The following is a 26,270-nucleotide window of genomic DNA, read 5'->3' on the forward strand; positions in this document are numbered from 1 at the left end:
GCTTGAAGTTGAGAAATGTTAAGCGGGATCCACTCGCTCGGTACTGCCTGCAGTTATTTCACCTGTTGCTGCCTGAATTCGCTGAATGACTGACTTTGCATCATCCCAGGAAGTCACATTGCTGCTGGCTGCTTCTTATATGGATGCCTTCTTTAGAGAGAGAGTGGTGATGACCTACATCACCTCAACGAGCTAATTGTGAACCGTTACTCACATGTTCATACTTGCTGACATAGACACAAACATCACATGCATCACTCTGGAAATACAACACCATCCCTCATGGTTTGTGTGGTGGGTTTTTTTGTTTGTTTGCTTGTTTTTAAAGATATATGCCCTCATTGTAAACATTTGTTGATTTTAATGAACATTTCTTAACACAAAAAAATTATTCATTATAATCTTAAAAACAGTAAGAATCACTCTAAAGTCATAGCACAGCTTTGGCACAAAGCTGAGGCTTTAAAACCTGTGGGAAATGCACCGTAGCTTGTTGCTGTGGTAACTCAGTATTCAGATATAGTCTAATACCCAAAAAGATCATAAATAAATAGAAAGCCTTGGTTATTTATATTAAACAGCATTATGCAGCAATCCTTGCCAAACTGCCTTTTAGTCTAAAAATCTGTGTAAGATGCTCAGGACGACATGCTGACTCATGTTGCTGCAGCGTACCTGAAAGAACTGCTGTGGTTGCTGGAGCTGCAGGGAGTGCTGAGAGGTCTGAGGCTGCGAGTGGTAGGCTGACTGCGACTGGTGCGTGATGAAGCTGTTGTGTGGGATCATTATCGGAGACGTGAAGACCGGCGAGGGCACGAGGACGGCATTGCAGTTGACCTGTTGCATGGGGAACGAGGGGGCGAGGATCTGCTGCTCCAAGGTGTATCTGTACGTGGCGCACGATGAAGAGGTTAGACACAACATAACATAACATAGAGACGTCTGCACGGTGAGAGGACTCACATCGATGGGGAGATGCCCATGTTGCACTGGGAAGGCTGCGAGGAAACGCTGGTGGGAACCAGAGTCTGCATTGGTTGGTTGAGAAGCATTCTGCAGGAAAAGAAACATATCAGGGTTAGAGGTTGGATAACATGAAGAGGTAAACATAAAGTGAATGTTATTCCTAAAATATACCGTTTCATCATCACCTGCCATACTGACATTAACACCTGGAGTTCTGAGTACTATGAGTGTTTCTCAGGGCTCTTACCGTAGTTGTCCATCTTGGCTGAACTGGTTGTCTGGGTGTCTTTGGTTTGCATCTTGCTGAGGCCTCGTGTTGGTCTGAGAGAACATCATGGGGTTGCTGTAGAAGGGCATCGTCAGACTCGTGTTTGTCTGCACTGGCAAACTCACTGACTGAGCCTGCCCACTCTGGGAAATCCTCGGCTGGACCTACAGAAACAGAGACACTTTAGAGCAACCGTCAACTCAAACGAGGTTTCAATAAAACTACTTGAGAGGATAGCTTCCAGCTGGATGTGTTTCTGGTTTCAAGTTTGGATTTCTCTCTTGCACAGCGATGTACCTGTGTTGAAGGTGAGCTGTTTTCTCTCAGGAGCGAGTGTGGGGATGAGCTGTGAGCCCCGCAGACTGGTTTAGGGTGGCCCGACAGCTGTCTGATGACCCCAGACTGACTCTGCTGGGCAGGCCTTCCGGGGCCCTGCTGTTGCTGCTGAGGCTGCTGCTGGGCCTGACTAAAGTCATTGTTGATAGGCTGCTGTAACAACATCTAACACACACAGAAATAGACAAATTGAATTAATTCTTTCTAAAAAGAGACAACTTACTGATTTCCATAACCTCTAACCTCGCCCCATGACGGGTGGAATACACCTCAGCACCCATATGATTGATGGATGGATGTACTGGAAAATTACTTCTTGTTTATTTGTATGTCAGCAGGATTACACAAGAGAAGTAAAAGAAGCTGAATTTCACAAAACTTGGTCGAGAGATAGCAAACTGTGGCGCAGGCTAAATCACTTGTCTCTAACTGCAAGACAGGGCATTGTCAGGATGCTGTAATACTGATACGTATAGGGGGATCGTTTAAGGTTCAATTCAGATTAGTTACATGTTGATGTGTGGCATGTTTATGCTTCAAATTACAGCTCATCTCATGTTGCCTGCACATCCAGAAGGTAAGCACAAAACAAAGAGACAATCACTGGAGTCAGTCTTTCATGTTGGCCTCTAGGTGGAGCCTTTTATCCATTACTGGCTATTATAGGTAGTGTAGGCTGACTTTTCTCAACAGCTGATCTGGACGTAATGAGCATTCATTCTGAAGTTGAGGCTGCCCATTTTGCCAATACAGAACAAAAACACTCCACCTGTGTTGTGTTAAGATCTCAAGATTAACTCGCGGCTGAATAAACAATCGCTGCAGTCTCTTCATTTGAAAGTGTGGGAACACTACCTGTAGGTTAGCAAGATGAAGCTTCTCCTTAATGTCGTGCAGCTCCTGCTGTTGTGTCTTAATGTCAGCTTGCAGAATGCGCGTCCTCTCTTCCAGCTGTTCCTTCAGCTGGTTCATGACACCGAGCTGCGGCTGCTGCAGCTGATACATGGAGGACTGCTGCTGTTGCTGCTGCTGCTGTGGTTGCTGTTGCTGGACAGAGAGAGCAGGTGAAAGGGACGTAAGAACACTTTTGCGCTTTTTCAGGGAAATGGACAAATGTGGCTATAATCAAGTAGCGTGAGTCATGTAATGGTTTATTCCTGTTACGGAGGAAAGTACACCAATCTTCCAACCTTTTGTGCAATATTGATTCTACAGTTCAAATGTAACACGGATGAATGATTTCTGGGAGAAATACACAATAACTCTTCTTTTTTTTTTTTATTAAACCGTGCACAACCAACAGGTGAAATAATCACATCCAGCAGTAACAGTAAGACATTGTACACAAACAGAAAGGCAGAAGACAACAGGCTGGAGAGGAAGTCTTAACACTAACCATTGCGGAGTGCTTGCTGCAGGTAGGAGAAAGGGGGACGCTCATTGGGGAAACAAGGTCAAAGGAATTTTGTCTTTGTGCCAAATTCTACAGGGGGAAAAAATGGGAAAAATCGTTTTATGTAACACAATTTAGGAGACATTAATGTGTTATCTGTGCACGCTTGTTTCTCGAAAACCATTTTTATCTCCAAAGACAAAGAGATACATGTAAACGTTGTGTAAACTGACCTTTGAACTGCTTGGCTGGAATCTGGCAGATGTTTTTTCAGGCCCAATGGAAGCAGACTGCCACGATGGTGTGCACGCTTCTGTGTAAGAGTTTGCTGCTGCAGGGCAGAGACAGGTCACCTCTAAATTCATAATCATGTGAATTAATGTGAACACTTGTAACTGCGACAACTGAGTGAATTACCTTCTTGCGTTTATACTCATTTCACGAGTGGCATAATCGTTGTGTCAGTAACACATTTACAGGTATTAGGCTTCATCTGCAGACGCTCAGTAATAATTTTTTTTTTGGCGTGAAATAATAAATCCTGACCTGCCCTGCAAAGTTATTTAGAACAGTTCTACAAGGAAATTGGTGCCCAAAGAATTGCTTATGACTTTAGGATAAAAATAAAGCCTGTGTCAACATTCAAGGTTAAAAAAAAGAAGCTAATTTTAATGTCTAATTTCTGCAGCACAGTTAAGCCTTCATACAACATTTTCCACACTGTAGCCACACTCCCACAAGACCTATCAACAGACTTTGATTTCTAAAATAAGTTCCCCAAACAAAAATGGCCTTTATGCATTTTTTCCCTAAACAGAGAAACTATAGCCTCTCTGAGAGAAAGCCAAAACTTCTTTGTATAGCAAACTGCTGATTTGGATTCTGTGATTACTCTCATTCTACCACAAATGGTTTTTCATTGTAGCAAAGTTTAATATACGTGTGGGCTAAGGAAAGACTGGCACACTGTTTTACTTTGAAAAAACTACAACTTTAATGAAGCTGCCACTGGTGCATTCTTCATAAATATGCAGATGGAAATGTTTTAGCATACTAGGCAGTGGGTGGAAGCGCAGCAAGTCGTTGAGAATGGGGGCTCAAACAAATAGGGCAGGCTAAAGTAAGCCTTGGAAACCTTTCACAAATGCATCATCACCCACATACACCGAGGTGGGTGTAGTGACAACGTCTGGAGTTTTATTAGTGATCACAAAGATTACATAAAAAATAAGGATTGAGTGTGGGACTCTTCTGGAAACTAAAGATTGATCTTCCATTTCCATTGCTAATGAAAATGTCAAACCCAGGGACAGAGGGTTATCACTAGACTCACATTATTTTGCTGCCTACAATCCCCAATAACAGATCTTCCACCCATACACAGGAGCAGCATTTCTGTAAATAATGGCCTACTGTTGAGTGAGTTAGCACTTTGGGGAGCAGAGGATGACTCACATGCAGAGTCTGACAGCGCTGTGTGGGAGGACTTCCGGGAGCTGTGGGAGGACACCGAACGTGCACCGCTGTTTCTGTCCCGTGGAGCGTCCAGTGTGGAGCAGATGTCCAGGTAGAGCTCTTGAGCCTGGAACACAGAGTAATGTTCAACATGGTGGGCCAAGTTTGAAGCTGACCTTGTAAATGTCACACGCTGTGCAGTATGTGTCCGAGTTACCTTCACAGAGGACGGGGCTATCTCAGGTGGCGACAGATCTTCAAGGCCAAACGCTCTCCTTCTTTCAGCTCGCACTTCAGCATAGCTGAAGGACAACAGAAAATGCAGTATTAAGGGAGGCTAGATCGATACACCCCTTACCCAAAGAGAGAGGAAATGTGTACACACACACAGAAAGAAGAAACCAGGCTTACCTGACAACAGTGTGAGTGCAGACAATGAACTCAGGTTTGGAGTTCCACTGGTGGTAAGTAATGTAGTAGTGAGTCTGCAACCAAATCCACTGCTGACCTTTGGTCAGGAATCGATAATAGCAGGATTTACCTTTTCCAAACTGCATTACTAAGGAGAGAAGAAAGAAAGTCCACATGAGTGCTTTGACATTTCTGTCAATTTTTACATTTGCCCTTGATACAGTGATCATGGAGACTGGTAGGAAAAAAAGCAACAGAAAAGTAGCTTACATTGCTTGTGACATTGGGCTATGAGCTCTAAGTCATCCACATGATAGTAATCATAGCCAGAAGTTCCAAGAACCTCGAAGGGTAAATAGCCTATGATTGGCGAGGCTCTGAAACACACACACGCACACAGGGCAATAAACATGCAAGAAATACTTTTTCTAAGTATAGACTGGTAGCTGTCAGGATAATACAAATATTTTACCTGTGATCTAAAAACAGAAACTTCCATTCAAGGCTGTGTCTGGAGGTGAATTCATCACAGGGATCTTCCACGTTACACAAGTCCTAAACAAAAACAAAAAGACTGAGGAAGGTCCCCGCTAATATTTCACAGGGAAGCAAGGCATGATCGTGTTTTATGTACAGTATGTCCTGTATATGGTCATAGTTTTTAATATCAGAGTTGGTACAGTGCATGATGAAACTTAACACAAAAAGATCATTACACATCAAGAATATGCTTAGAGGGACCAAGCAGCAACAGCATGCTGCTGTGCAAAAAGCTGCAGCATGTGCAAAAAGCTGCAGTTCCTCAAATGGCCACTTGAGGCTGGCAACAAAAGTGAGTCAGTCCCTTTAGATTCCAATGTTAGAGAAGAGGAGGTACAGAAAAGTGTTTTGGTCTCTGGCTAATTTGTCCATAATAACTGTAAAGAGGATGATTTCTGTTTTATTACTCTATAATTTTTATATTAAAGGTTTAATGTTGTGTGTCATCATGGTAACTAGGATACTAGCAGTCTCTGAGGTGTCGCCTTAGCTAATTTACGTTTGTTGTGCGCATTTTGGAACATGTTAATAAAATGATCTGACAAACAGTATGGCTTCTTGCCAAACAGTCTGTGCTCCAGCTCTGCCGAATGAAAGTCAAGTGTTTTACTAGCATGTTACTTACTAACAAACAGGCGTCTGTATTTGTGCAATACACCCATGTACACGATGGATGCTTTTTCCAAACAAGGATTACTAGCAAACAACGTGGCAACAGCCATAATGCTAGTCCACAAACCAAAGACACAGTTGCTGTGTCTATCGTTTTACATATTGCCCGGGAAAATGCCAACGTTTTTATTAACACTTGTGTGTCACTGTTAAAATGCTGTGCCCTTGAACCTCTATGGAAAATGAGAACAATGCTCCTTTGAAAAGAACTGGGGAATTTTGTATTCTCTACATTTGAAAAACTGATGCCTACTGTTTACAAAGGATTCATCTTGAGACGGAAAAAAGGAAAAAAATCGTTCCATGTCATTCGTCCCAGTAGATATTGTTCCAGTCTGACCAATCAGTGTAATCAGTGTGTTTTGCAGTTTGGAATAACTAGTCGGCAGAGCTGAAGTCTGTGCAATAGATCAGGCGGGGGGGGGGGGTGTTCTAAGCTTTTTGGCTTTTAATAGCAACTGACTATCCTGTACATGTAAACTGCACTGACTTCTTTTACATATTGGGATTTAATTAATCTTCAACAAACCATCGCTGGAAATGTGCCATTTTATAAATTTCCTTTGGGATGCTTGGAAAGGGTATAAAATCTGAGCTGATCTCACAAAAATTTGAGTGCGACTTTAATTCCCAGCTGTAACTTGACAAGTGGCCAGATTTCAACTCAAAGGGCCCTTTAGGGATCACAGCGTATCCTCATGATGTAACAAGTTGGCAAGTACACAGTGTGCCACACTGAACCTATTTGTCGCGAGAAGTTTTCCAGAGTGTGTGCGCCACGATGGAATCAGTGTATGCCGAAGTGTGTCACCTCTCAGACCTCATTGTGCCACTGATCCAAGCTCACTATTGCTGCATGGACCGAAACTGCTTTTAGTGCCACATTTTAGCCCTCGAGTGATTTAGTGACAGCACACACAGCGACACAAGCAGAGAAACAAAGCGACAGAAGCGCCATCAGGCTGCTGCCTTTTTCACATGATGATGCCACAGCAGGTAGCGCCACATATTTGATTTCCTAACGCAACCCGCGTGAGATTTGCACCCTCCACCCCCTGGGTCTTTTGCTTGTTAGGCAAATGTGTAAAGTGTTACTCTGTGGAGTCACAAGCAGAGAAACAAAGGAACAAGATTTAACATTCAAGCTGGTTTTACCTTCAGAAACTGCGGAGTGACTAATCGCACGGTAGCAATGAGGCAGACCTGCTCCTCCAGAGACGACTGCAGACTCCTTGGTAACGTCAACTCGAGCCCATTACAAGACGACGTAGGCACTGTGTGACCAAGAACATGTACATATGTATGTGTATTTCTGTTTTGTTTTTTCTAAATGTAGTTGTTTTAAAAAGAAAACAAATCCTTACCATGGTTGTGAAACTTAAAATCTCCAACAAACTTGACATACTCGTATACAGGTGGCTCTTTTGGGTTCATGTTACCTCTAGCTAGATGACAGCAAAATTCAATGTGTGCCTCACCTAAAAAGCAGATATTGTCATGGTTACACCCTGAACATAATGAAGTTTACATGCATCATTATAAAAGCTGAGGTGCTTCTCAATGGTATTTTTGACACGGAAAAACCAAAGAGTCAAAATGCTGACAGGCACCAATAGAAGAGGTTGCTTTGTTTCCTGTACTAGGACAGTGTAAAATAAACTTACCTTTGCATAGCAAGGTAATAAAATGTAATCCTTTTTACTGGTAAAAAACAAATGATGGATGTGCTCAAAGGATGTTGTTTACTGCAGACTTGGCTTTGTGACAGTTTGCTATTTAGGTCTCTAAAGATAGGCCGAGACTCTTGCGACTCGCCCTCTCTCTTCCCCAGAAAAGTCCAATAGTAAGACAGGATTAAGGTCAGGTTCTTGAGCCTCCCATACTACATTGCTTTGGATTACTGTGCTAACATAACAGTGATTTAAAGTCTTAACTATGATACTAAGCTAGCTCCTATTATTAGCTAAAAGTCTAATCATAGATACACACTAATCAGCAATCCAATAACCTGCAGACCGTAATTCAACTAGCTTCTGTATCTCAGTTTCAGTCCAAACAGTCTTTGTGACAAAAATTCTACAAGACAGAAAACAACAGTCAAATGTTGTTTTTGTACTTCAAACAAAGAAAGAAGATTCTTGAGCCAACATAACTTTTTGAGCTGATTTTTAGTGGAGAATTACACCAGCGGCAACTGTTCTGTCCACAGCATTTTGATCTCCCAAAGTGGGAGACAGTCTACAGGCTTTAACCTTTCTACTTCCGCTGTGTTTCAACACGATGACCCAGACACAGTGTGTGCAGAGAGCCCGCTCAGCGGGATACTCACTGTCAAGGAAGTCAGCAGCAATGGGGTCAGTCATCAGCATGTGGGATGATAGCAGCTTATACACCTCCCCGTGCTCCCGCTCCGGGAGGAAATTCAAGATATTTTGGTCCACCATATCTGACTGGTGCAAAAAAGACAGATGAATGGCAGTCAGTCTTCCTGGCACCATTTCAACAAGTGATATCTTACACAACAGTCTTAATGGGAGTCACAACGGCAATCTGCTTCAGATAAAGCAGCAAAACAGAGCTTTTTTCTGTCTAACTTCACTGTTATGGCAACAAAAATAAAACGAGGACCAGATATGGTGAAGTGAAATCTAATGTTGTCTAAATCACTGCTATGCTTAAGTGACAATACAGAGCTTTGATGGTTGCATGAATTTGAGGCCCTCTTACTTACCGGTAAATGGCCAATAAGTGAGGAAACACTGTCAGACACGTATATGATGTTACCATCTGTAGTTAATGCAACCAAGAAACCATCTAGGGCCTGCAAGAGGGAGGAAGTTACCACAATTATATTACTGTATTACAGCATGTTGAAAAATTGCACAATAATTGCACAATGTCTCATCGGGTCTTAATTAATCTATCAGCACATTATGCTGACGTGTTAACGTGCTGATATTTACTCTGCTTTCGCATATTGCCTAAAGAGACCTCACGTCTTCACTGCTGATTTTATAGCAAACTATGAATACATGCACTTAAAATAAAAATCATCATTTTAGAGAGGATGTAGCTTTGCCTTTGTGTTTATTAATGTTACCTAATGGCAGAGTTAAATAACAGCTACTCTTCAAAGACATCCTCCTGAAGTTTACCTCCAGCATTAGCTGAGTGAACTCCTCATTACTGAGAAACGAAGGCTTCCAGTCCTGCCTCACATCGCAGGTGTCGTTCTGTGCAGTGATGTCTGGAAAAGAGAAAATGTTAGAAATATGTCTATTAAATTAACAAAACTAAATAGAAAGACTACAGAAATAGAAAGACTACATAAAAGCCCGTACCTTTCTGTTTCTGCAAAAAGTCGATGGTCCTCTGCAATATGGTGGACTTGTCCATCTTGCGCGGATGGCCCTGACCCTGCAGCATGGTGCACAGCTCTTTGATGAGCACATTGAATTGGTCTCTTCTTTTCTTTTCTGATTTGTTACGGGATGCCCTATAACAGAGCGGTTATTGCAAGTGAAAATTAAGTGACTTTAGTTCAGCTATCCTGTTTACACGGAAGATAGTTTGGAATAAGGAAAAAAGAAAACAAGCAGAACAAGAAAGGTAAATGTAACAGCGGCACGGTGCTGAAAATGTAAGCAGAGCCTGAATATATTCAAATCTGTGGGTACTTTGTTATAAAAATAGGGCATGAAAACAATTAATTAAACATAGATTTAATCATACAGAATTTACATTTTTAAAAAGAGAAGGCTGGTTATTCTACCAACGGTTGAGTTTGATATCTTATGACACCGTGTCCTAGAGTGTCCGTAGGAATTTTTCCGATAAGAAGTAATATGTGAATCTGGAGTCGAACCTTTGTGAACTAAGAACTCAGTCGCTTTTAGACACCAGTATTTGTAAGTGTTTAAAATACAAAATGAGCCAAAAGAGGCCCAGATTAACCGTAATGTCACGGAAAATGAAATGAATTTCTTCATTTATTATGTCCAGTCCAGTTTCTTTTAAAGTGATGACCTACCACCAATAATCTGTTTTCCATTGCCATTCCCATTTATGTAAATAGTAATAAATGTGTGATACTATACATGAAGTGTTTGCCCAGTATGCACAGACGTCAGTACCTTTTTGCCCTGTCCTTCTCATCTTCATCCATTAAATCGTCCATGCAGCTATTGGTGCTTGAAAAAGAAGGATACGCGTTAGGAAGAAGTTCCTTTGACGTCATCAAACACGTGTCAGTGATAATATAATGAGTTCAGGACATATTTTTGTCTTTTGCACAATATAACAAACAGTTTTCACAGCAAGACTTTTGAGCAGTCCTAGTATGAGAGCAGTTTTCACTATCAACCTCAACAATGGCTCAATCATCCAGGATTCACAAGTAAAGCAGATAAAAGGAATGTAGCCATTGTTTATTTTGTCTTGTGGTCCTGCACTACCCTCTGTGAGATGGTAAAATATGTTGTAATTAAAAAAAAAAAGCCCATTTAATTGTCAATCTCAAGAAATTATCAGAGACAATGTGTGGACCAACCACTACTAATGCTGTGATTATGTTAGAGGTAACCGCATCTGAAGCCTCTGGTCTTCTCCCATGTTTAACAGGTCACTGTGGCTTGTAAGTGACCTACTCCATATTTGCATTATTGCTTTATACTCAGAGGCTCATGTGGCTGGATGTCTAAAGGCAGACAAGTCACTAGTCGCTTCCATATCTTTTTTCTTACGAATTACTCCTGGTCGTAACAGGATATTTACTACCTGAGAACACAGCAGCAGGAGTTTATTTTTATCGCGTGTAACTGATTGATCAGCAGCAACAGAGATAATCAGTCATAAAAAAATTTGTTAAATGTAATCAACCTTGTCAGTGCATGACTTTGACCCGGGTATGGCCAGTATCAATTTGTCAGAGCAGATTTTGTTTTGTTTTTAAACTAACTTATTTTGAAATTCAATCTTTCTCACTTTTTCCTGACTGTGACCCAATAAGTGAGGCTGTAAGAAAGCTTTTGTGAGCCAACAGTGAATTATGCGTGAACTGACATTAAAATACAACTTTGCCCGAAGAGCATTTTTCTCTTACAGACTGAAATAAGAATGTTTTTACATGATTACACTGACTATGACCTGCATTACATTCATTGCCATGAGAGTGTCATGTGACAGGCTGTAACTTGGGCGTTATCTTTAAAATATCAAAAGAAGTGACCGGCTTGTACATCACAGACACAGCAGGTATTACAAAAAGAAAAAACTACTACTGAGGAACATTGAACGTTATGAGTGCACAACTCTGCGTGAGTGTAACTTATTATTCCTGTGGTATTGGATCAATATTAATATAGTCCCACAGTGATTCATAAAATGCTTCATTACTCTTGATGGATGTAAGTGCTTTGATCACATTTGTATAAAAGGGTTTTTTTTGCTTTGCATTGCAGATGATGTCCTAAGAGAACTGCCTGAATATTGAACAGCGCGCTCCTCACACAACTCAAATTGAGGGTCATTCAAGATAAATATGTTCTTCATTGTTAAAATACAACATTTACTACATGTTTGTTATGCAGTTTATCTTTATACATTTCTCAAATGTGTTGTAGTTTTGTGCATGCTCACAATGAAAGACGATGAAAAACTTTGCTAAATGGTAATGTCTAAAAAGATATACCAGATTTCTTTAAACTATTACATGAAAACTTTCACAATTATTTGAATGGTATATTGTGTTTACCACTACAGTGATGGTTATGAAGCATGAGCTAAATAAAGCACTTTATTTCATACTCACTCCCATTCCCTGCGGCCAGACGGACAGGGGCCTCCGAAATCAGAAAGGTTGTCCATACTCACTCCTTCTGCCAACCAGGCCCTTCCTGAAGTCTTTTAAGTCCCATCCGCGCCGTCCTTGTCTGAAGGCTCTTTTAGAAAAACTTAGCACAGTCCCGTTGTCCACCACCTCCTCAGTTCAATTAACGAAAAGCCAAATCCTGTGAAAACAGACAAAACTCCTGAGCAAAAACTGCAGGGCACGCATTAACTCAATGACACACCTGTTCAGCTGCTCGACAACCTGCTAAAGTTTAACCCGAGCATCAGAATGAAGAAAAAAGGCGATTTAACTGACTTTGAACATAGCATGCTTGTTAGTGCCAGACGGGCTGGTCTGAGTATTTCAGAAACTGCTGATCTACTGGGATTTTCCCCACACAGCCATCTGTAGGGTTTATGGGGAAAAAACACAAGAGGTTCAAATAGTGAGCAACAGTTCTCTGAGCAAAAACGCCTTGTTGAAGTCAAAGGTCAGAGGAGAAAGGACAGACTGCTTGGAGCTGATAGGAAGGCAACAGTAACTTAGATAACTACTTGTTACAACAAAGACAAGTAGAAGAACATCTCTAAACACAAATCAAATTGAACCTTGAAGTAGATGGGCGACAGCAGCAGAAGACCACATTGGGCACCGCTCGTGTCAGCTAAGAACAGGAAACTGAGGGTACCATCCACACAGACTCACTGAAACTCAACAGTGGAACACTGGAACAACGTCCCATCTGATGAGTCTTGATTTCTCTACAACATTTGGATAGCAAGCTCAGAAGTTGGTGTAAACAACATGAAAGCATGGATCCATCCTGTTCAGTGTGCATATGTTCTGTTGACAAACGGGGGTAAAAACTAGCAAGGTCTACCCAGTGAGTGAGTGCAGACTGACTGCTTGTTCTCAGGACATTTCTGCAATTAAATCCATAATAACTGAGCCTTTAAAGTCCTGGATACAAAGCAAACATGCTATCACTGTCACCACAAGATTTTCCATTAGAACACTGTGTTCAAATATTTCAAACGAACGTCACTTTTTTAAATGCATCAAGAAAATATGACATTTGTTGCGAGCTTGACCACTAACAGACCACTAGCTTTTTTTAAGAGCGGACAGTGGAGACAAGACAGGAAAGATAGGAGAAAGACCAGGACGACACACAGTAAATGGCCTAATCACAGATTTGAAACTGGGCCTCTGCAACCAATAGGAAGCCTTCTCACAGCACATGGTTTGCCTGCTGAATCCGTTGAGCCACTCAGGCGCCCCATTAGCTTGCCGTTTTAACAAATCAATCAGTCGCACCAATGTTAATACCGTGAAAGTTAGCATTTTCTGTAGGACTTGCATTCAAAAATGCTGTTTTTACTGTGAGGACTTAATGTGTGCTGCTGAAAGACATTAATAACACAGCATGAAACAAATTAGCTATTTTCACCTGGCAAGAGTACTTCATCACCTAAGAAGTGTTTTTGCTTAGAACGAGCTCCTCTGACCTAGAAAAATGTCTGAAGCAGACACTTCTTATGATAACCTGGCCTGAAAAAACAGAGTGCACAGCAACCACCTTCTTCACACATCCTTTGTATGCGGCAATCTTAAAGAACATGGAGCAGACGCTTCTTTTATAGACCAAACTAAGAACTCACTCAGACGAGCTTTGGACAGCTCCAGTTAAACAGCATGAGACTGTTTTCACTTACAGACCAATTAATAACACGTCTCCATATAATCTATACATGAAAACATATGTTTTCCCCTAATTGTGGCTGACAGAATACCGTGCATCTTCTTAGAAAGCCAGAAATTAAGAGCAATTATTATATTCCAGACACTTTCCAGTAGGAAAGCAACGCTCATGCTTTCGTTTAACCTTGATTAAAATTGTCCGCGGTTTCATGGTCTGGAAATAAATTCAACTCTGAATCAGTTATATTCAAATTATAATTATAGTTAGTGGTCCTTCTTAATGCAGGCAGTCGTCTGTGTTTGTCTTACTCCAAATGTAGCCTACACTGAGTGGCCTCAGGCAAAATTACTAGATATTGCTGCTTCCATTATTTTGCATCTAAACGAGACCCAGAGGGACAAGAGAATCACTGTGACTGGAGATATCTGAGTGATGTGTTGCAGTCTTTAACAGCTCACTGCTAAAAAGAATAAAAGTCTCTGGCCTAAGCAAAAGAAAAACTGCATTTTAGCTCACACCCTTTCCTTCTTCATAAAAGGGATCATTTTCTATCTTGGGTTTCCAGACTCTTGTTCCTATAGAGCATATAGGAACACACAATTGTTTGAAGCTGGTGTTTAAGCACCACTTCAGCCTGAGGTAATTGAGCCAGTAACCACTTGCACGCCAGCACTGTTGTAGAAATGTAATTATGTGCATTCCTTAACGGGGAATATATGAAAAGATGATGGGCTAACTTCTGGAGAGGAAATCCATGGATTAATCTCATTCTCAACCTCCTTCATATGCTAAAGTATACATTTCCCCACTGGCATGCTTGATATCGTAATTTACCTCAGACCATTTTATTCAGTTATTCTCTATCATTTATCCTGAAATTCATGCTCTTATATGCATTTAAATCTGATTTAAAGGGACAGTATGGCTAACACCAAAGACTACTTTTGAGCTGCCCACCTTTGGAGATATCAGCCTGGAAATGTGTTCCTCCTCTTGAATATAAGGGAACTAAAAGATGTTTCTCTGCTCTGTGCACCGGTAAATATTGAAACAATTTTCTCTATTAATAAATAACACCTCCCAACTGTATCACTGCAGTGATAAGAGGCTTAAGTTAATGGTAGCGTGGCATGACGAAAACACCTGAACTGTGATGTCAGCAGGCCCCGTGCAACATTTTTATTTGTTGATCTTTATAAATGCCAGTACTGGTATGTTTTGAAATACGTAATATCAGCCAATATATCGACATGGCCAATAAATAGGTCGGGGTCTAATCTAAAACAAAGCAAAGGAAAATTATGTGAACTTTCAACTTTGCATGTATAATATTTGGAGACTATGCACACAGCTGATATTTCAAAGGTGACCATTGTTAAACTAAAAGCATATCACTTATGCTTTGTTTTCACGCCAATCCATATTTTTAAAGATCCAAATGCTACATTTTGCGTTAAATTCAGGCTCTGGTGTTTAACATTTTGCTATGCTATCCTTGTCTGTGTTTTACTGCAGAAACTGCCCTCAGCTTACTGCAACTGCTCCGCAGTAAAATCCTTCCAGTCCAAAAAGAATCCAAAACACAGAGCAGCAGGCAAAAATCAAACACTCACCCATAATTTATATTTCTAGTTTGCTTCTTTCCCCATACTTCATGGGCATATATGTAGTCTATTTGTAGCTTATATGAAGCCATTTGTAGGGCGTCAAATGGGTCAGAGTAAGCTAATAAGGTAAGGAACTCAAATGAGAGGCACAAAGCAAGAAGATATTGCTGAAAGTCTTTCACTGCAAAGCAGTAATTCAAGCAACTTTAATGTCATTACTTGTACATTGTTGTGGAAAAGGTTCCCATGTTAACAAGGTGACATTATGCCTTAGGTCACTATAAATTTGTGACGTCTTAGCATTAGCGTGTAGCTACGGATGTCCTCTTTATGACACACAAACTTCCATTCCACTTTCAGGTTTCCATAGCTTAGTAAAGATTTGCACACAAAGGTAAAGACTCAGAATGAAACTCGCAAGTGTTACTGAAAAATCAAGCTCTTATTTAATTGGGCCAGATTGATGAGAAATGCCTTGCAAAAAAACTAAATGAAACAAAACAAAAAAACATTAGCTACCGCAGAGGGGAAATGCCAATGTTTAATCAGAAACACAATTTCTGCATTTACTGCCCTACTTACTGCCAAACTACTCTTTAGACTGTTTATGCTTTTACTGCATAGACACAGACGAAAAAGATCTTCCTGAATTGTTGACAAAACAAAAAAGCTGAAGTTTGTATAGCAAGCAACAGAAATTACCACTCATAAACTGATCTACTGTGTAAATGTCCTTTTTTTCTTCGCAAGATTAAAGAGAAACACTGCATTAAGAATCACCTCATGCAGCTTTAAATGTATCTTTTCTCTGCACAGCTAAAATAAACCTCACATATCCATCTGCATTCTAGTACTGAGGTTAAACCACACCTCGCAAGGTCAACAGCTAAAAAACATCCGAGTCTCGTTACACTCATGCCTTCGGGTATTTAAAACCCTTTACATTGAAACCTGAGCTCACTTCGCAAGGTGGTACACTGAAGTTCAAGTTCATGATGAACACTGTATGTAAACAGGCTGTAAAAAAGGCAGAGCCAATGACAATGGCCATGAAATAGTTCATTTTCTTTGTGAATTCTTAGCATTTAGACTTTGTATTGCAGTTTAAAAGAACTCTCCACCTTCAACTATAGCTTGTTATTAGGTTTAATATGCTCCATCTTTGCATTTAATTTAAACGTAATAACTATTATCACTTTGAGATTAAAATAATTTACATTCACATTTGAAACATTTACAACCCTTATTTTCATTTCAGATGTGAGTCGGTGAAGCTCACTAATGGCTTTAATGAGTAAAAAAGCATGCTGGTGTCATGCTGTTTGCTGAGAGCTGAGGACCTAAAAGTACTCCTCTACTGCAGTGAATGACATCTAAAAAGCTCTCATGTCCTCTCCACTTTTGCTTTTTCACCTTTTGGTGGGTATTTGTGATGATGTTTAAAACACTCAGGTAATGAGCTGCAAACACATTCAGGCAGGATGAGTTTTATTTTTTTCATTTTGTAGTTTTAAAACGTATGAGATGCTAAGGAACTGTCATATTATCTGTGGATCTTTTTAATGATGGATTACCCTCATGCAAAAGCAGCAGCAAACTGGTTGTTTTTGATAGCAAACTTTAATACTGGCTTGCAGAGGCATGGGCGCGTGATGAGAAGAGAGATGCTGACAGTAGATATTTCTCTGTCAACAAAAAAAATACCTGTTTGACACAGCGCTAGCGATACGGGCAGCGAGCATGTGAGCTTTAAAGATTTTCTGTCATGTGATGTAGAATAGATTTAATTAACATTTTCCTATATTGATGGCATGCACATACTGCTAGTGTGTCATTGTCAAAGTACAGCTTGGTGAAATGTTATTTTCTAAAATCACAAGTATATAGGAGCAAAACTCAGTATTTAATTTGTAAGGCAAAAGACCAGATAATGTGATAAACTGTATTTAACTGATCAAGAGCTATAATTTTTCTACTTATACTTTATTTCACAACTTACAAATCAGAATTAAGACCTGCAAAGTTAGCCTGCATTTGAACAGATCTAATAAATAAACACTTAAACTACAAATTTTGAGTTACAATCAAGAAATTAGATTGTAACGTTAACAGTGGGGCAGCTCTCTCTCTTTAACGTCTCTGAGCACAGAGTAAGACTGGGAGTACTTTGAGATTTGAACTAAATCTCCAAAAATTGCATTTGTTGAATTTAGTTAACAAATCTGATGTATCCATGGATTGTTTCACCCTCTGATTTCTAGCACAATTCACAATTCGACTTAAAATGCATCCCTATTGCCCACTACTTTTCCATCCATGAACAAGAACCTAGCAAACCTTTGCTAACCATTAGCATAGTAATGAGCATTTGCTCATTACATAAAAAACTAACCAATACTAATATCAAATTAGCTCGGAAAATCAAATCCCTTTAAATATTAGCTATCAGCTATGACTGTTTTAAAAACTACAACAAAACCCCCGCCTCAAAAAACTCTAAATGCATTGTCTAGGTTTGAAAAATTAGGCCATTTCGGAAATGCAAAAGCTGCAGTATATCAAACATGGTAGCTTGAGGCTAACAGACGGCTACAGAAAAAGGTTAAATCCCTCCTACTGGGTGATATATTTTTTAACAACTAAGCCTTTAAATGCTATTAAGGTATACAGTAATGCCTTATTTGGGCAGAGCTGGTTTGACAGACAACTGCATGGTAACACAGCAGTGTTAGCGGTGTTAGCATCAGCTAATTAGAGACAGCGAACTGTTCCTCTCACTAGAGCAGGGCGATATGGCCAAAAATATTTATCACGATATATATTTGAAAATTTGCGATAACGATATAACCGACGATATAATTGATGCGACAACATTACTAGCGCAAAAAGACAACCTTCCATTTATTTTCACTTAAACAAGAAGCTGGTTTTTATGTACACTAAAGCTTTATAAAAATGTAACAGTGCAAATGCAAATTCCTTGCTGAAAGTTTAACCAAAAGGCATTTCCAGTAGAAATGGGCTGACATATCCTGAGCATAACCATGTATAATATCCACTGAAGTTAAAAAGAGGTGCAGTACGCATTTTTCGGACCATAAGGTGCACGGGATTATAAGGCACATTAAGCGAAACAAAGCAGTCAGATAAATCAAACTTTATTAAACTCATTCTTCTTGCTTCCTCCACTTCTGTACCATTGATTCATTAATGTTGAATTCTCTGGCAGCTGCTCTATTCCCATGTTGTTGCAGTATATTAATGACTAACCTTGTATTGTGGATGGATTATCTCAGTTGTTCTCCTGACTGAAGTTTGGTCCGTTTACAGCATCCTGCCATGCGATTGCATTTGTCTCTAACCATGAAGAACCTTCACGTTAACTTTTATAAGTGGAAAAGTGTTAGTGTTCGTCCTCCAGCTTCACTGTTTATGTTATGCTAACATAGCTGTGTCGCTCATTATATACCAGCTAGCCCAACTTCAGTAACCCTACAAACGTCACTGCTGTTTAGTTTCCTGTCTTCATTTATGTTGGAAGTGATAGCAGAGCTGTACGTTTGATTTTTTTCAGAAATCTCTCAGTCAGAACATGCTATATCATGCTTAGGTAACTAGCGAAACTAGCGAGCTAACTTCCGCTAGCTTCCTGCTAACTTCTAACTCCGTTAAATGTAATAACTTTTGTTTTCATGGATGCCTGGAAGTTAAACTTTATAGTTACACCTGGTAAAGCAGCAATGCTGATCGTTTTATTAAAGATGAAAGAATTTAGACAGTTTTTAACTCTAAGTGATGCTGCAGTGTTGTTTGACCTGAAAAAGACGGAGTTTAGGACCCAGATTACTCCCAGATTTAAGAGCATCTTAGTCCGACAAATACGACAATAACGACGGCAGCTTGCATGTTCTGCAAAAAAATGTGCTTTGTCGTGTATCTGACGGACAAACACCAAACCAGTTGCACCATTTTTACAAACCAATTCTGGTTCATCTGTTTCACTCAACAATCGGCCATGTGCGTATGAAAACAAAGGCACTGCGCATGCGCGTTTTACTCCCATTCTATCGCGATATTTCATTTTCCTATCGTTGCCTAACATTATACCGGTATTACCGTGAACGGTATTATATGGCCCAGCCCTACCTCTCACTGCACCACTGTTAGTGCCTTTAAATCAAATTACTTTACATATAATGTGGTCTGCTATGCAGTATTAACAATCTGACCAAGAAGCCTGCTCCAATACTCTATATGTTAGCCCTAATTAAAAGGTATGTGTACGTTCTTTGCTAATATGCTAGCACACTAACCTCTTGTTTGATTAAAAACCCAAGATGGGGGCACCATTGCTTTATCTGTCTGATATACAGATTTTGCTAAATGCACAAAACCTCTTTAGAATACAAACAAAAAACATAATGATGTAATAAAGTAGCTACTTTCAACTGCTCCCTCATTCACAAGCGGTCACCACAGTAGATAGCGCCGCATGTTTTAGCATTTTCACACCAGATGCCCTTCCTGTCTCAACACCAAGGGGAATTGTGTGCTTTTCCCGGGATCAAACCTGGAAAGCAGTGCACTATGGAGCCACGAGGAAATATCTGTAATGAATTCAAAAGGACATTAGCTAGGAAATACAAACTGCACGGTGGTCACCCACCAGTTGTTATACATTTACATTATGCAGTTACAAGTGAAAAACATAGACATGCTATAAACATATAAATTATTTGCTCCTCCAAAAATAATCAAGAATCTGGTTCCCAGATTGAAAGGTTACAATTAAAAAAGAAAAAAGATAAACCACGGCTCTGAATAACCAGGACAACTGTGTCATGATAAGCTGAGTAGGCCTAATGACTCACAAAAGTATTATATATAACTTTTTGCAACCCTAGAATAACACACAGGAAAGTGAACCAGGCAACAGAAAAAGTCTCTCTGCAGGTTTTCTGACAGCCAACACCATTCCCCACAACTACTCTGGTATTCCACACAGAAAGCTGTTCTGTGGCTCTGGCGCTGGACGACTACTATCTGCTCGTCTGCAGGTTTAAACTGTCTGACCACATCCACCTGCATCTGGGTTTGAGCTGACAGCTCAAGCCGTCAGGTAAACACTAACTGGGCTTGGACAAGCTTTATTTCAGTCAGTGTGGAAACGTTTTTAACATGTATCTAGGTCTTGCTGCTTAAGCCTAGATTACATAAAATCTGAAATAATTTGCACAGCATTTACCCTTTTCTCATTTGCGTCATGACTGTACAACATTCATATTATTGGTTATTTGAAAGCGTACAACCTCACCACCATTTATCAAACACACGTGTAACGCTGCATACTGTACGCACAGATGAGCACATGCAAACATGAACACTTGTTTCAAAATGCATTCAATAACATATAAAAACGTCTTTCTAAATGTGCCGTGTTATGATTTCCAGTGTAGGTGTAGCTGCCTTTAACCGATAAGAAAGCAGGAAGCACTTCAACTGGCTGCAAACCTATAAATGAAAAACAGAGGAAAGGCCACTGACAGCCCTCACTGACCCTTTAACTTCCCAGTATGTACAGGGTAAATAAATAGCATTGCCACACTTGATGTAGACTCAAACAGTGGAAATGCTTTGCTCTAATAAGAAATCCCTTTCAGTTTCAAATAATTATATTAACAAATAAATAAATAAACAAAAAGCCCTGACTGGACTGTGAATTCGAAGACCTGTGGGTTTGTCAGAGAAATGTGAACTCCAGTAGGCTTAAAGCTGCCAGGTTGGGTAACATCAGCCTGACCCTAAGCCTGCTGAGAAATTATCTAAGCATACATTTTCCGGTGACATTTAACATTTTTCTTTGTGGCGTCTTAGAGGAAGCAATGACGAAAACCCCTTTGGTGTTTTGGCCATTAATGTCATCATCGGGGGCACAACGGGTGGAGGGAAAAATAGGTTATTTCAGCCTTGTAACCAGGGCACTTGATGACTCTGAGCTGAAAACATGTAAGCAGCATTCAAGAGCGCTAACGCTGTCAAACATACGGACACCTGGATTTTACCCAAACCAGCCAAATCAGCCTGTGCTCCGTCTAATAAACACGCTTTCGCCCACCTCTCTTTTATTGGGAAAAGAGTCCAGTCGTGAACTTTGATCATATAAAACGGAGTAAGCGGGTGGCAGCAGCCTATGACAACATTTTGCGCTCGTCTGTCACAGTGACGCGAAACTGAAAGCTTAAGTTAAATCTCACATACCTTGAAAACAGGTCTCCAGCAGAAATCCGAATCCACACTTAACTTTAACCAAACTAGTCATTTTTAAAAGAAAAAAATGTAAAAACTACAGCATAGCAGCCGAGCGCAATCAGCAGCCTCTGACTAACCAAGCGAGAGCGCTGAAAGCGTTAAATTGCATAACAGCGCCTTAAGTTAATAACGTGCTGTTATTAATCGCCGGTGAGCTCTCTGCGGCTTTGACAGTCCTAATTTATCAACAACAGAGGACCAAATTTCTGATTCGTGGCTTTTTTTTTCTGTAGTTGCGGTCTTTCTCTCTCTCTCTCTCTTTTCCAGGGTCTGTACTCCACATCCTCCGCTGGCAGCGGCTTGTAAACAGGACCGAGTGGCTGAGAGCAGAGAAAGTAGGTCAGCTGGTAGCTCAATACTCGGGTAACGAAGGCAGCAGCAGCATAAGCAGCAATGCTGTGCAACACAACCGAAAGAAACCTGCGCTTGTGACCGGGAAGGAAGGGGGCAGATTGCAATCTTTAACACGTGCTTAATGAATAATAACAACCCACTAAAATGTCATTAGAGCAATGCAAAGAAGAGTAGATTTGTAATGTGGCTTTTGCACCGCAGTTTTCCGACTGTTTGAAACTGTGAAGCCTACCGAGACTTGGCCATAGGAGCCTAACCTTTAATCTACTAAGATATAGTTTTACATTCACAAGAAGGAGTCTATAGGAGGGGGTGATGGCATGCTGCAAATTGACCTTAAAGGTACTGCTGATATATTAAGGCAAATCACATGGGCAGGAGGAGGTGGTGAACGGTGCCTCCTCCCTGCCAGCAACACAGAGCAGATTAGCCTGTCTGACCCTGTTTATAAGTTTATAAACCATTTATTTAAATCTGCAGGGTGAAGGGAGGCAGGCCATACAGAAAGATGACAACACCTCAATGTATAACCAAAACAAGACGCTGTAGACTTTTGTTTTGCCCCCCAAGTACTTCCCCATACACTTCCTATGTGTGTTTTTTTTTTTTAAACTTCCTGGTTCCCTTCTCTCCTCAGCTGAAGTCCCAAATGTGGGTCAGCAGTCTACATGACTAATTTCAAGCTTTAATGATGGACAGTCTCCAAGTATTTTGTGTCTGTCAAGTGGCTTCACAAGCAGCTAGATGTGGGCATGTCGAGAATGTTAAAAGAACCAAAGAGAGCATTTACATGGATAAATTATTTGGAGGGTTAAAAAATGAGGCAGAGGTTTTACTGTAGTACGCCTATATGACTGTCACAGTCATATCAGTAGTTTATCTAATTGTACTATTTGGACAAAGCCTATCAGTACACCAGCCATTTTAACCAAGTCCTAAATTTTATTAACATGACATGTATGGATGGCTTTTGTATGGATAGATGCCACTTAGTCTATGTGGCTAAAGCCACGATTTCACTGCTACTGATTATAGCCCTCATTACTTGATAAATGATTTCTAATAACTTAATGGTAGGTAGACTAATTAGTTTTTTTGTTTCCCTATGACATTTCTGAATGCACCTTTAATTTTTAAAGATCTTTAAAGACCATAATCTTCAAAACAGTAATCGTGAACAATTACGGTAGGTGCCAAATGTGTAAATGTGAGACTCTTTTTACACTTATACTTTCCCAAATATCAAGCTCTACTGTACTTGTTAGCAACATAGATGGTTTACATTATTAACTGCATGTGAGGCTTGCTTACTCACAAACAACTGAGGAGACCATATTTTGGATTATTTAGACAATGTTAAGTAAAATAATAACTAAAAAAAACAAAATTTTTCAGTAGGAAATAGCCACATCTTTGATTGCACTGATGTGCTATCCTTTCCTTCTTATTTAAAATACTTTGGGTTACATAAATATGTTTCTTTAATGGAAGATCTTGTAATCAAGGCCAGTTCTCGTGTGAATAAAGAGCACAGAGCACATGAGAATCAACGTTGTCACCTGTTGTGCCTCATCTCATTAGAGAGTGAGTGTCAACTGCTTTGACAAGTTAGCCTTTGACATCAGAGAGCTTTAAGTGCATGTTCTTAATTAGAAAAATTGAGCTTTTCATAATGAAGAGTGTGAGTGTTAACCTGTGAGTGCCAGCGTGTACTTTGAAGAGGTTTTGCTAAATCCATTTAAATCAATAAAACAGAGCAACTTGTAAAATGCAAGAAAATATTAAAAATTTGAGGAGAGAACAGTTTCAGTAAAATAATCTGAACAGATGACATGAAAATCTTTACTTTGTTTTCTATATTTTGTGGGTCCTTCTGGGTCCTTTTTTCCCAGCATTGCTTTTAAAGCATACAGGTTTTATTGCTAAGGTGACAACAAAAGAAAATCAATGTTTTAACCCAGACAGGAAAAAAGTATTTGGAATTTAAAAAAACAAAAACATGGACACATAATTTCAAAGTCAAAGCGTCTGTTTCTGGCTCGGCCGGTCGTCGTGATGTTTTATGATTTGAATTTCTCTCCAGATGTCCCTGAACTCCAGACGCACATTTGAGGCCACGGTAGATATGCAGACCACTTGTCTCAATGACCATCTTAATGTAATGAGTCACATTTTCCACACAGCTGATGCAGCCTGCAGCTGTTGTAGTAGTCCCAATTTCAGTGACTGGCTCATGAGGTGGTACCAGGATGATGCCAGTTCTGCCAGCCAAGTTATACATGAAGCCTCTCTGGAGACATAAACATCCTCCATCAGGTGATTGAACCTTCTTAACTGACTCTTGCATCGTTGGCATGACTCCGCTGTGATTTGTCAGCGCTAACCAACCTTGAAACTAAAAGCCTTGTATTACCACTCCTGATAGTGGCTGCACCACTGCAGCTACACAGTTTCACACACTTCTTGCACACCTAACATCTGTGTAGTTTGTGCAACATCCTCAGTCCTGCACTTATGAAAGTGACTGCAGAACTGCTAGGATATCTGCAGAACCCCTAAGTATCTTCTATGAATAAAAAGATATACTATTTTAAAAAAATAAAATACAAATAAAACACAGCAGAAGGAACAGCTTAGTTTGACAGGTCTGCATTACTTAAAACTAAAGTTTGTAACAGTGCATCCAACAAAGTGGAGGGCACAGTGCACCTCTGACACCCCCATACTGCACTGAGCAAATTCAGTGTTGCATTCAGTGCTGTCCCTTTCTGTGTTACTCCCATAGTGTGATCACACTGGTTGCTCTAGTTTCTGTCACGACTGAGAAACTTGAAAGTCAGGTAGATGACAAATCTGGTAGGTAGGGCTGGGAAGAGGTGAACTGTCCTTAAATTTTAGTCACTACCTGTTGTAATTAATGGATTTATTTATATTGAAGAAATGTAGCCGATCAAGTCGTAGAGCATGCAGCACAGCTAATGTGACCTAATTCAACCTTGGGGGGAAAAAGGAAGTGCTGACAAGTTGAAAAAAGAAAAATAGAAGAAAACATAGCAAGAATGATGTATTGTTAATGTATCCCGAGGAAGCTATCGTTAATGCAGCCATCTCAAAGAAGAAACAGCACGATTTACATGTTTGAGATGGCTCAACTTAAACAAAGAAACTATGCAAAATGCGCTGTGTGCTAACGCAAACCAAAAACGGAAAACTAAACTATACGCGTGCAATTTCAGCCTGCTCAAGAACGAAAGAAAGCGAGCGAAAGTAAGAACGAAAGCTTTGTTACTGCAGATAATTTTGATGGTTTCTGGAGGCTTAAGTCACTTTCACAAAAGTACTAGAATAAAATGTACTTTCACTTACAGTCTGGCAACAGTAAGAAGCAAACCGATGCACTTCCGACTAAAAGCATGAATAATAGTCAGCTTCAAGCATCAACTGTAAATATGCCTCTAGAAACTAGATTGCAAAATGTAGGTTTGCTTATACTGTGATCAGACCTGTAAAAGACACTTTTCTCATATGAGATGGTGAATGAAACAGACAGAAGTCCTGGAGGATAAATCAGTCACGAGGAGTTCAAACAACCAACAATTAGACCACACAGAGGTATTCAGAGGCTTCATGGGGTTATGATTGGTAAAAATCTACAAACTCCATCCAGAAATTAAGCAAAATGAAGTTAATAAACTGCATAAGGTACACTCAGATTTACCCATCTGTCAACTCTGAAACTGTGATGCCCTAAAAGGTATCAGAAAAAAAAAGATCCAAAGTCAGTGAGTACTTTTTCTTTCCTAAACAGAGTGCTTCACTTTAGGATTCCTCCACCACCTAACTCCCGTTAAGTACATGCTTGCTTTGTCTCTTAATGCTCCATTAATTTTTTCCTCAAGCTTCAGTAATGCATACACAGCACTGGGACTGTCTTTTTCAAAGGTCTGACACTGTAGGTTCTGAAGCTCTCGCCAAAACATTTTAGAGCACAAATACTTCCAAATGTGCCCCTCCATGAATGAGTAGTGTTGGTGCCAAACGAATAATGTTCTTTGGGCTGATAGAGCAAATCTAACAAGGATGTGGCACTCTGACCTAATTACCACCACTGCTGTGTGTAGTGGCTTAGTTCTAAGGATGACAGTGCTGGTCAATCAGGTCTGGCGGTTGTTTGTCTTGACTGGGTAATGATTCCCAGAAATGTTTCTTAGTGACTTTGGTGAGCCCTTGACCTAATTATATATAGATTTAGTCTTCTGAAGATTCTCAGAGTAAACTGCAATAGTATGTTTTCAATATATTGCAAAACTGGGCCAAAATGGCTTTTCTCATGTAATTCTCAAATGTGCTGAATTTAGTGCTAATTAGCAAATGGTAGCATGCTAACATATTAAAGTCAGTTAAACATATGCTAACAGTAGCGTTTA

General features: G+C 40.1%; 1 protein-coding gene across 4 annotated transcripts in view; it reads right to left on the reverse strand.

Annotated features, from left to right (window-relative positions):
- The window catches only part of npas2 (neuronal PAS domain protein 2), a 45,490-nt gene that overhangs the window by 4,902 nt on the left and 14,318 nt on the right, over nt 1-26,270 (reverse strand). The window contains exons 1-21 of one of the 4 annotated variants that reach the window (XM_080307045.1): nt 21,439-21,893; nt 11,913-12,049; nt 10,175-10,231; nt 9,383-9,537; nt 9,197-9,288; nt 8,773-8,862; nt 8,371-8,491; nt 7,406-7,519; nt 7,197-7,315; nt 5,302-5,384; nt 5,100-5,206; nt 4,830-4,977; nt 4,636-4,720; nt 4,419-4,545; nt 3,197-3,294; nt 2,967-3,053; nt 2,426-2,617; nt 1,532-1,735; nt 1,214-1,398; nt 964-1,053; nt 676-886 (exon numbers count right to left, since the gene is read on the reverse strand). In XM_080307045.1, coding sequence (XP_080163171.1) covers nt 676-886; nt 964-1,053; nt 1,214-1,398; nt 1,532-1,735; nt 2,426-2,617; nt 2,967-3,053; nt 3,197-3,294; nt 4,419-4,545; nt 4,636-4,720; nt 4,830-4,977; nt 5,100-5,206; nt 5,302-5,384; nt 7,197-7,315; nt 7,406-7,519; nt 8,371-8,491; nt 8,773-8,862; nt 9,197-9,288; nt 9,383-9,537; nt 10,175-10,231; nt 11,913-11,956 — 2,409 coding nt within the window. In that variant the 5' untranslated portion in view covers nt 11,957-12,049; nt 21,439-21,893. Of the gene's footprint in view, nt 1-675; nt 887-963; nt 1,054-1,213; nt 1,399-1,531; nt 1,736-2,425; nt 2,618-2,966; nt 3,054-3,196; nt 3,295-4,418; nt 4,546-4,635; nt 4,721-4,829; nt 4,978-5,099; nt 5,207-5,301; nt 5,385-7,196; nt 7,316-7,405; nt 7,520-8,370; nt 8,492-8,772; nt 8,863-9,196; nt 9,289-9,382; nt 9,538-10,174; nt 10,232-11,850; nt 12,050-21,438; nt 21,894-26,270 lie in introns of those variants that run through there. The other 3 variants (XM_080307044.1, XM_026182864.2, XM_080307046.1) reach the window with 3 other exon arrangements.

The sequence above is a fragment of the Astatotilapia calliptera genome, chromosome 10 (genome assembly GCF_964374335.1).
Source record: "Astatotilapia calliptera chromosome 10, fAstCal68.1, whole genome shotgun sequence".
NCBI classification, from domain to species: Eukaryota; Metazoa; Chordata; class Actinopteri; order Cichliformes; family Cichlidae; genus Astatotilapia; species Astatotilapia calliptera.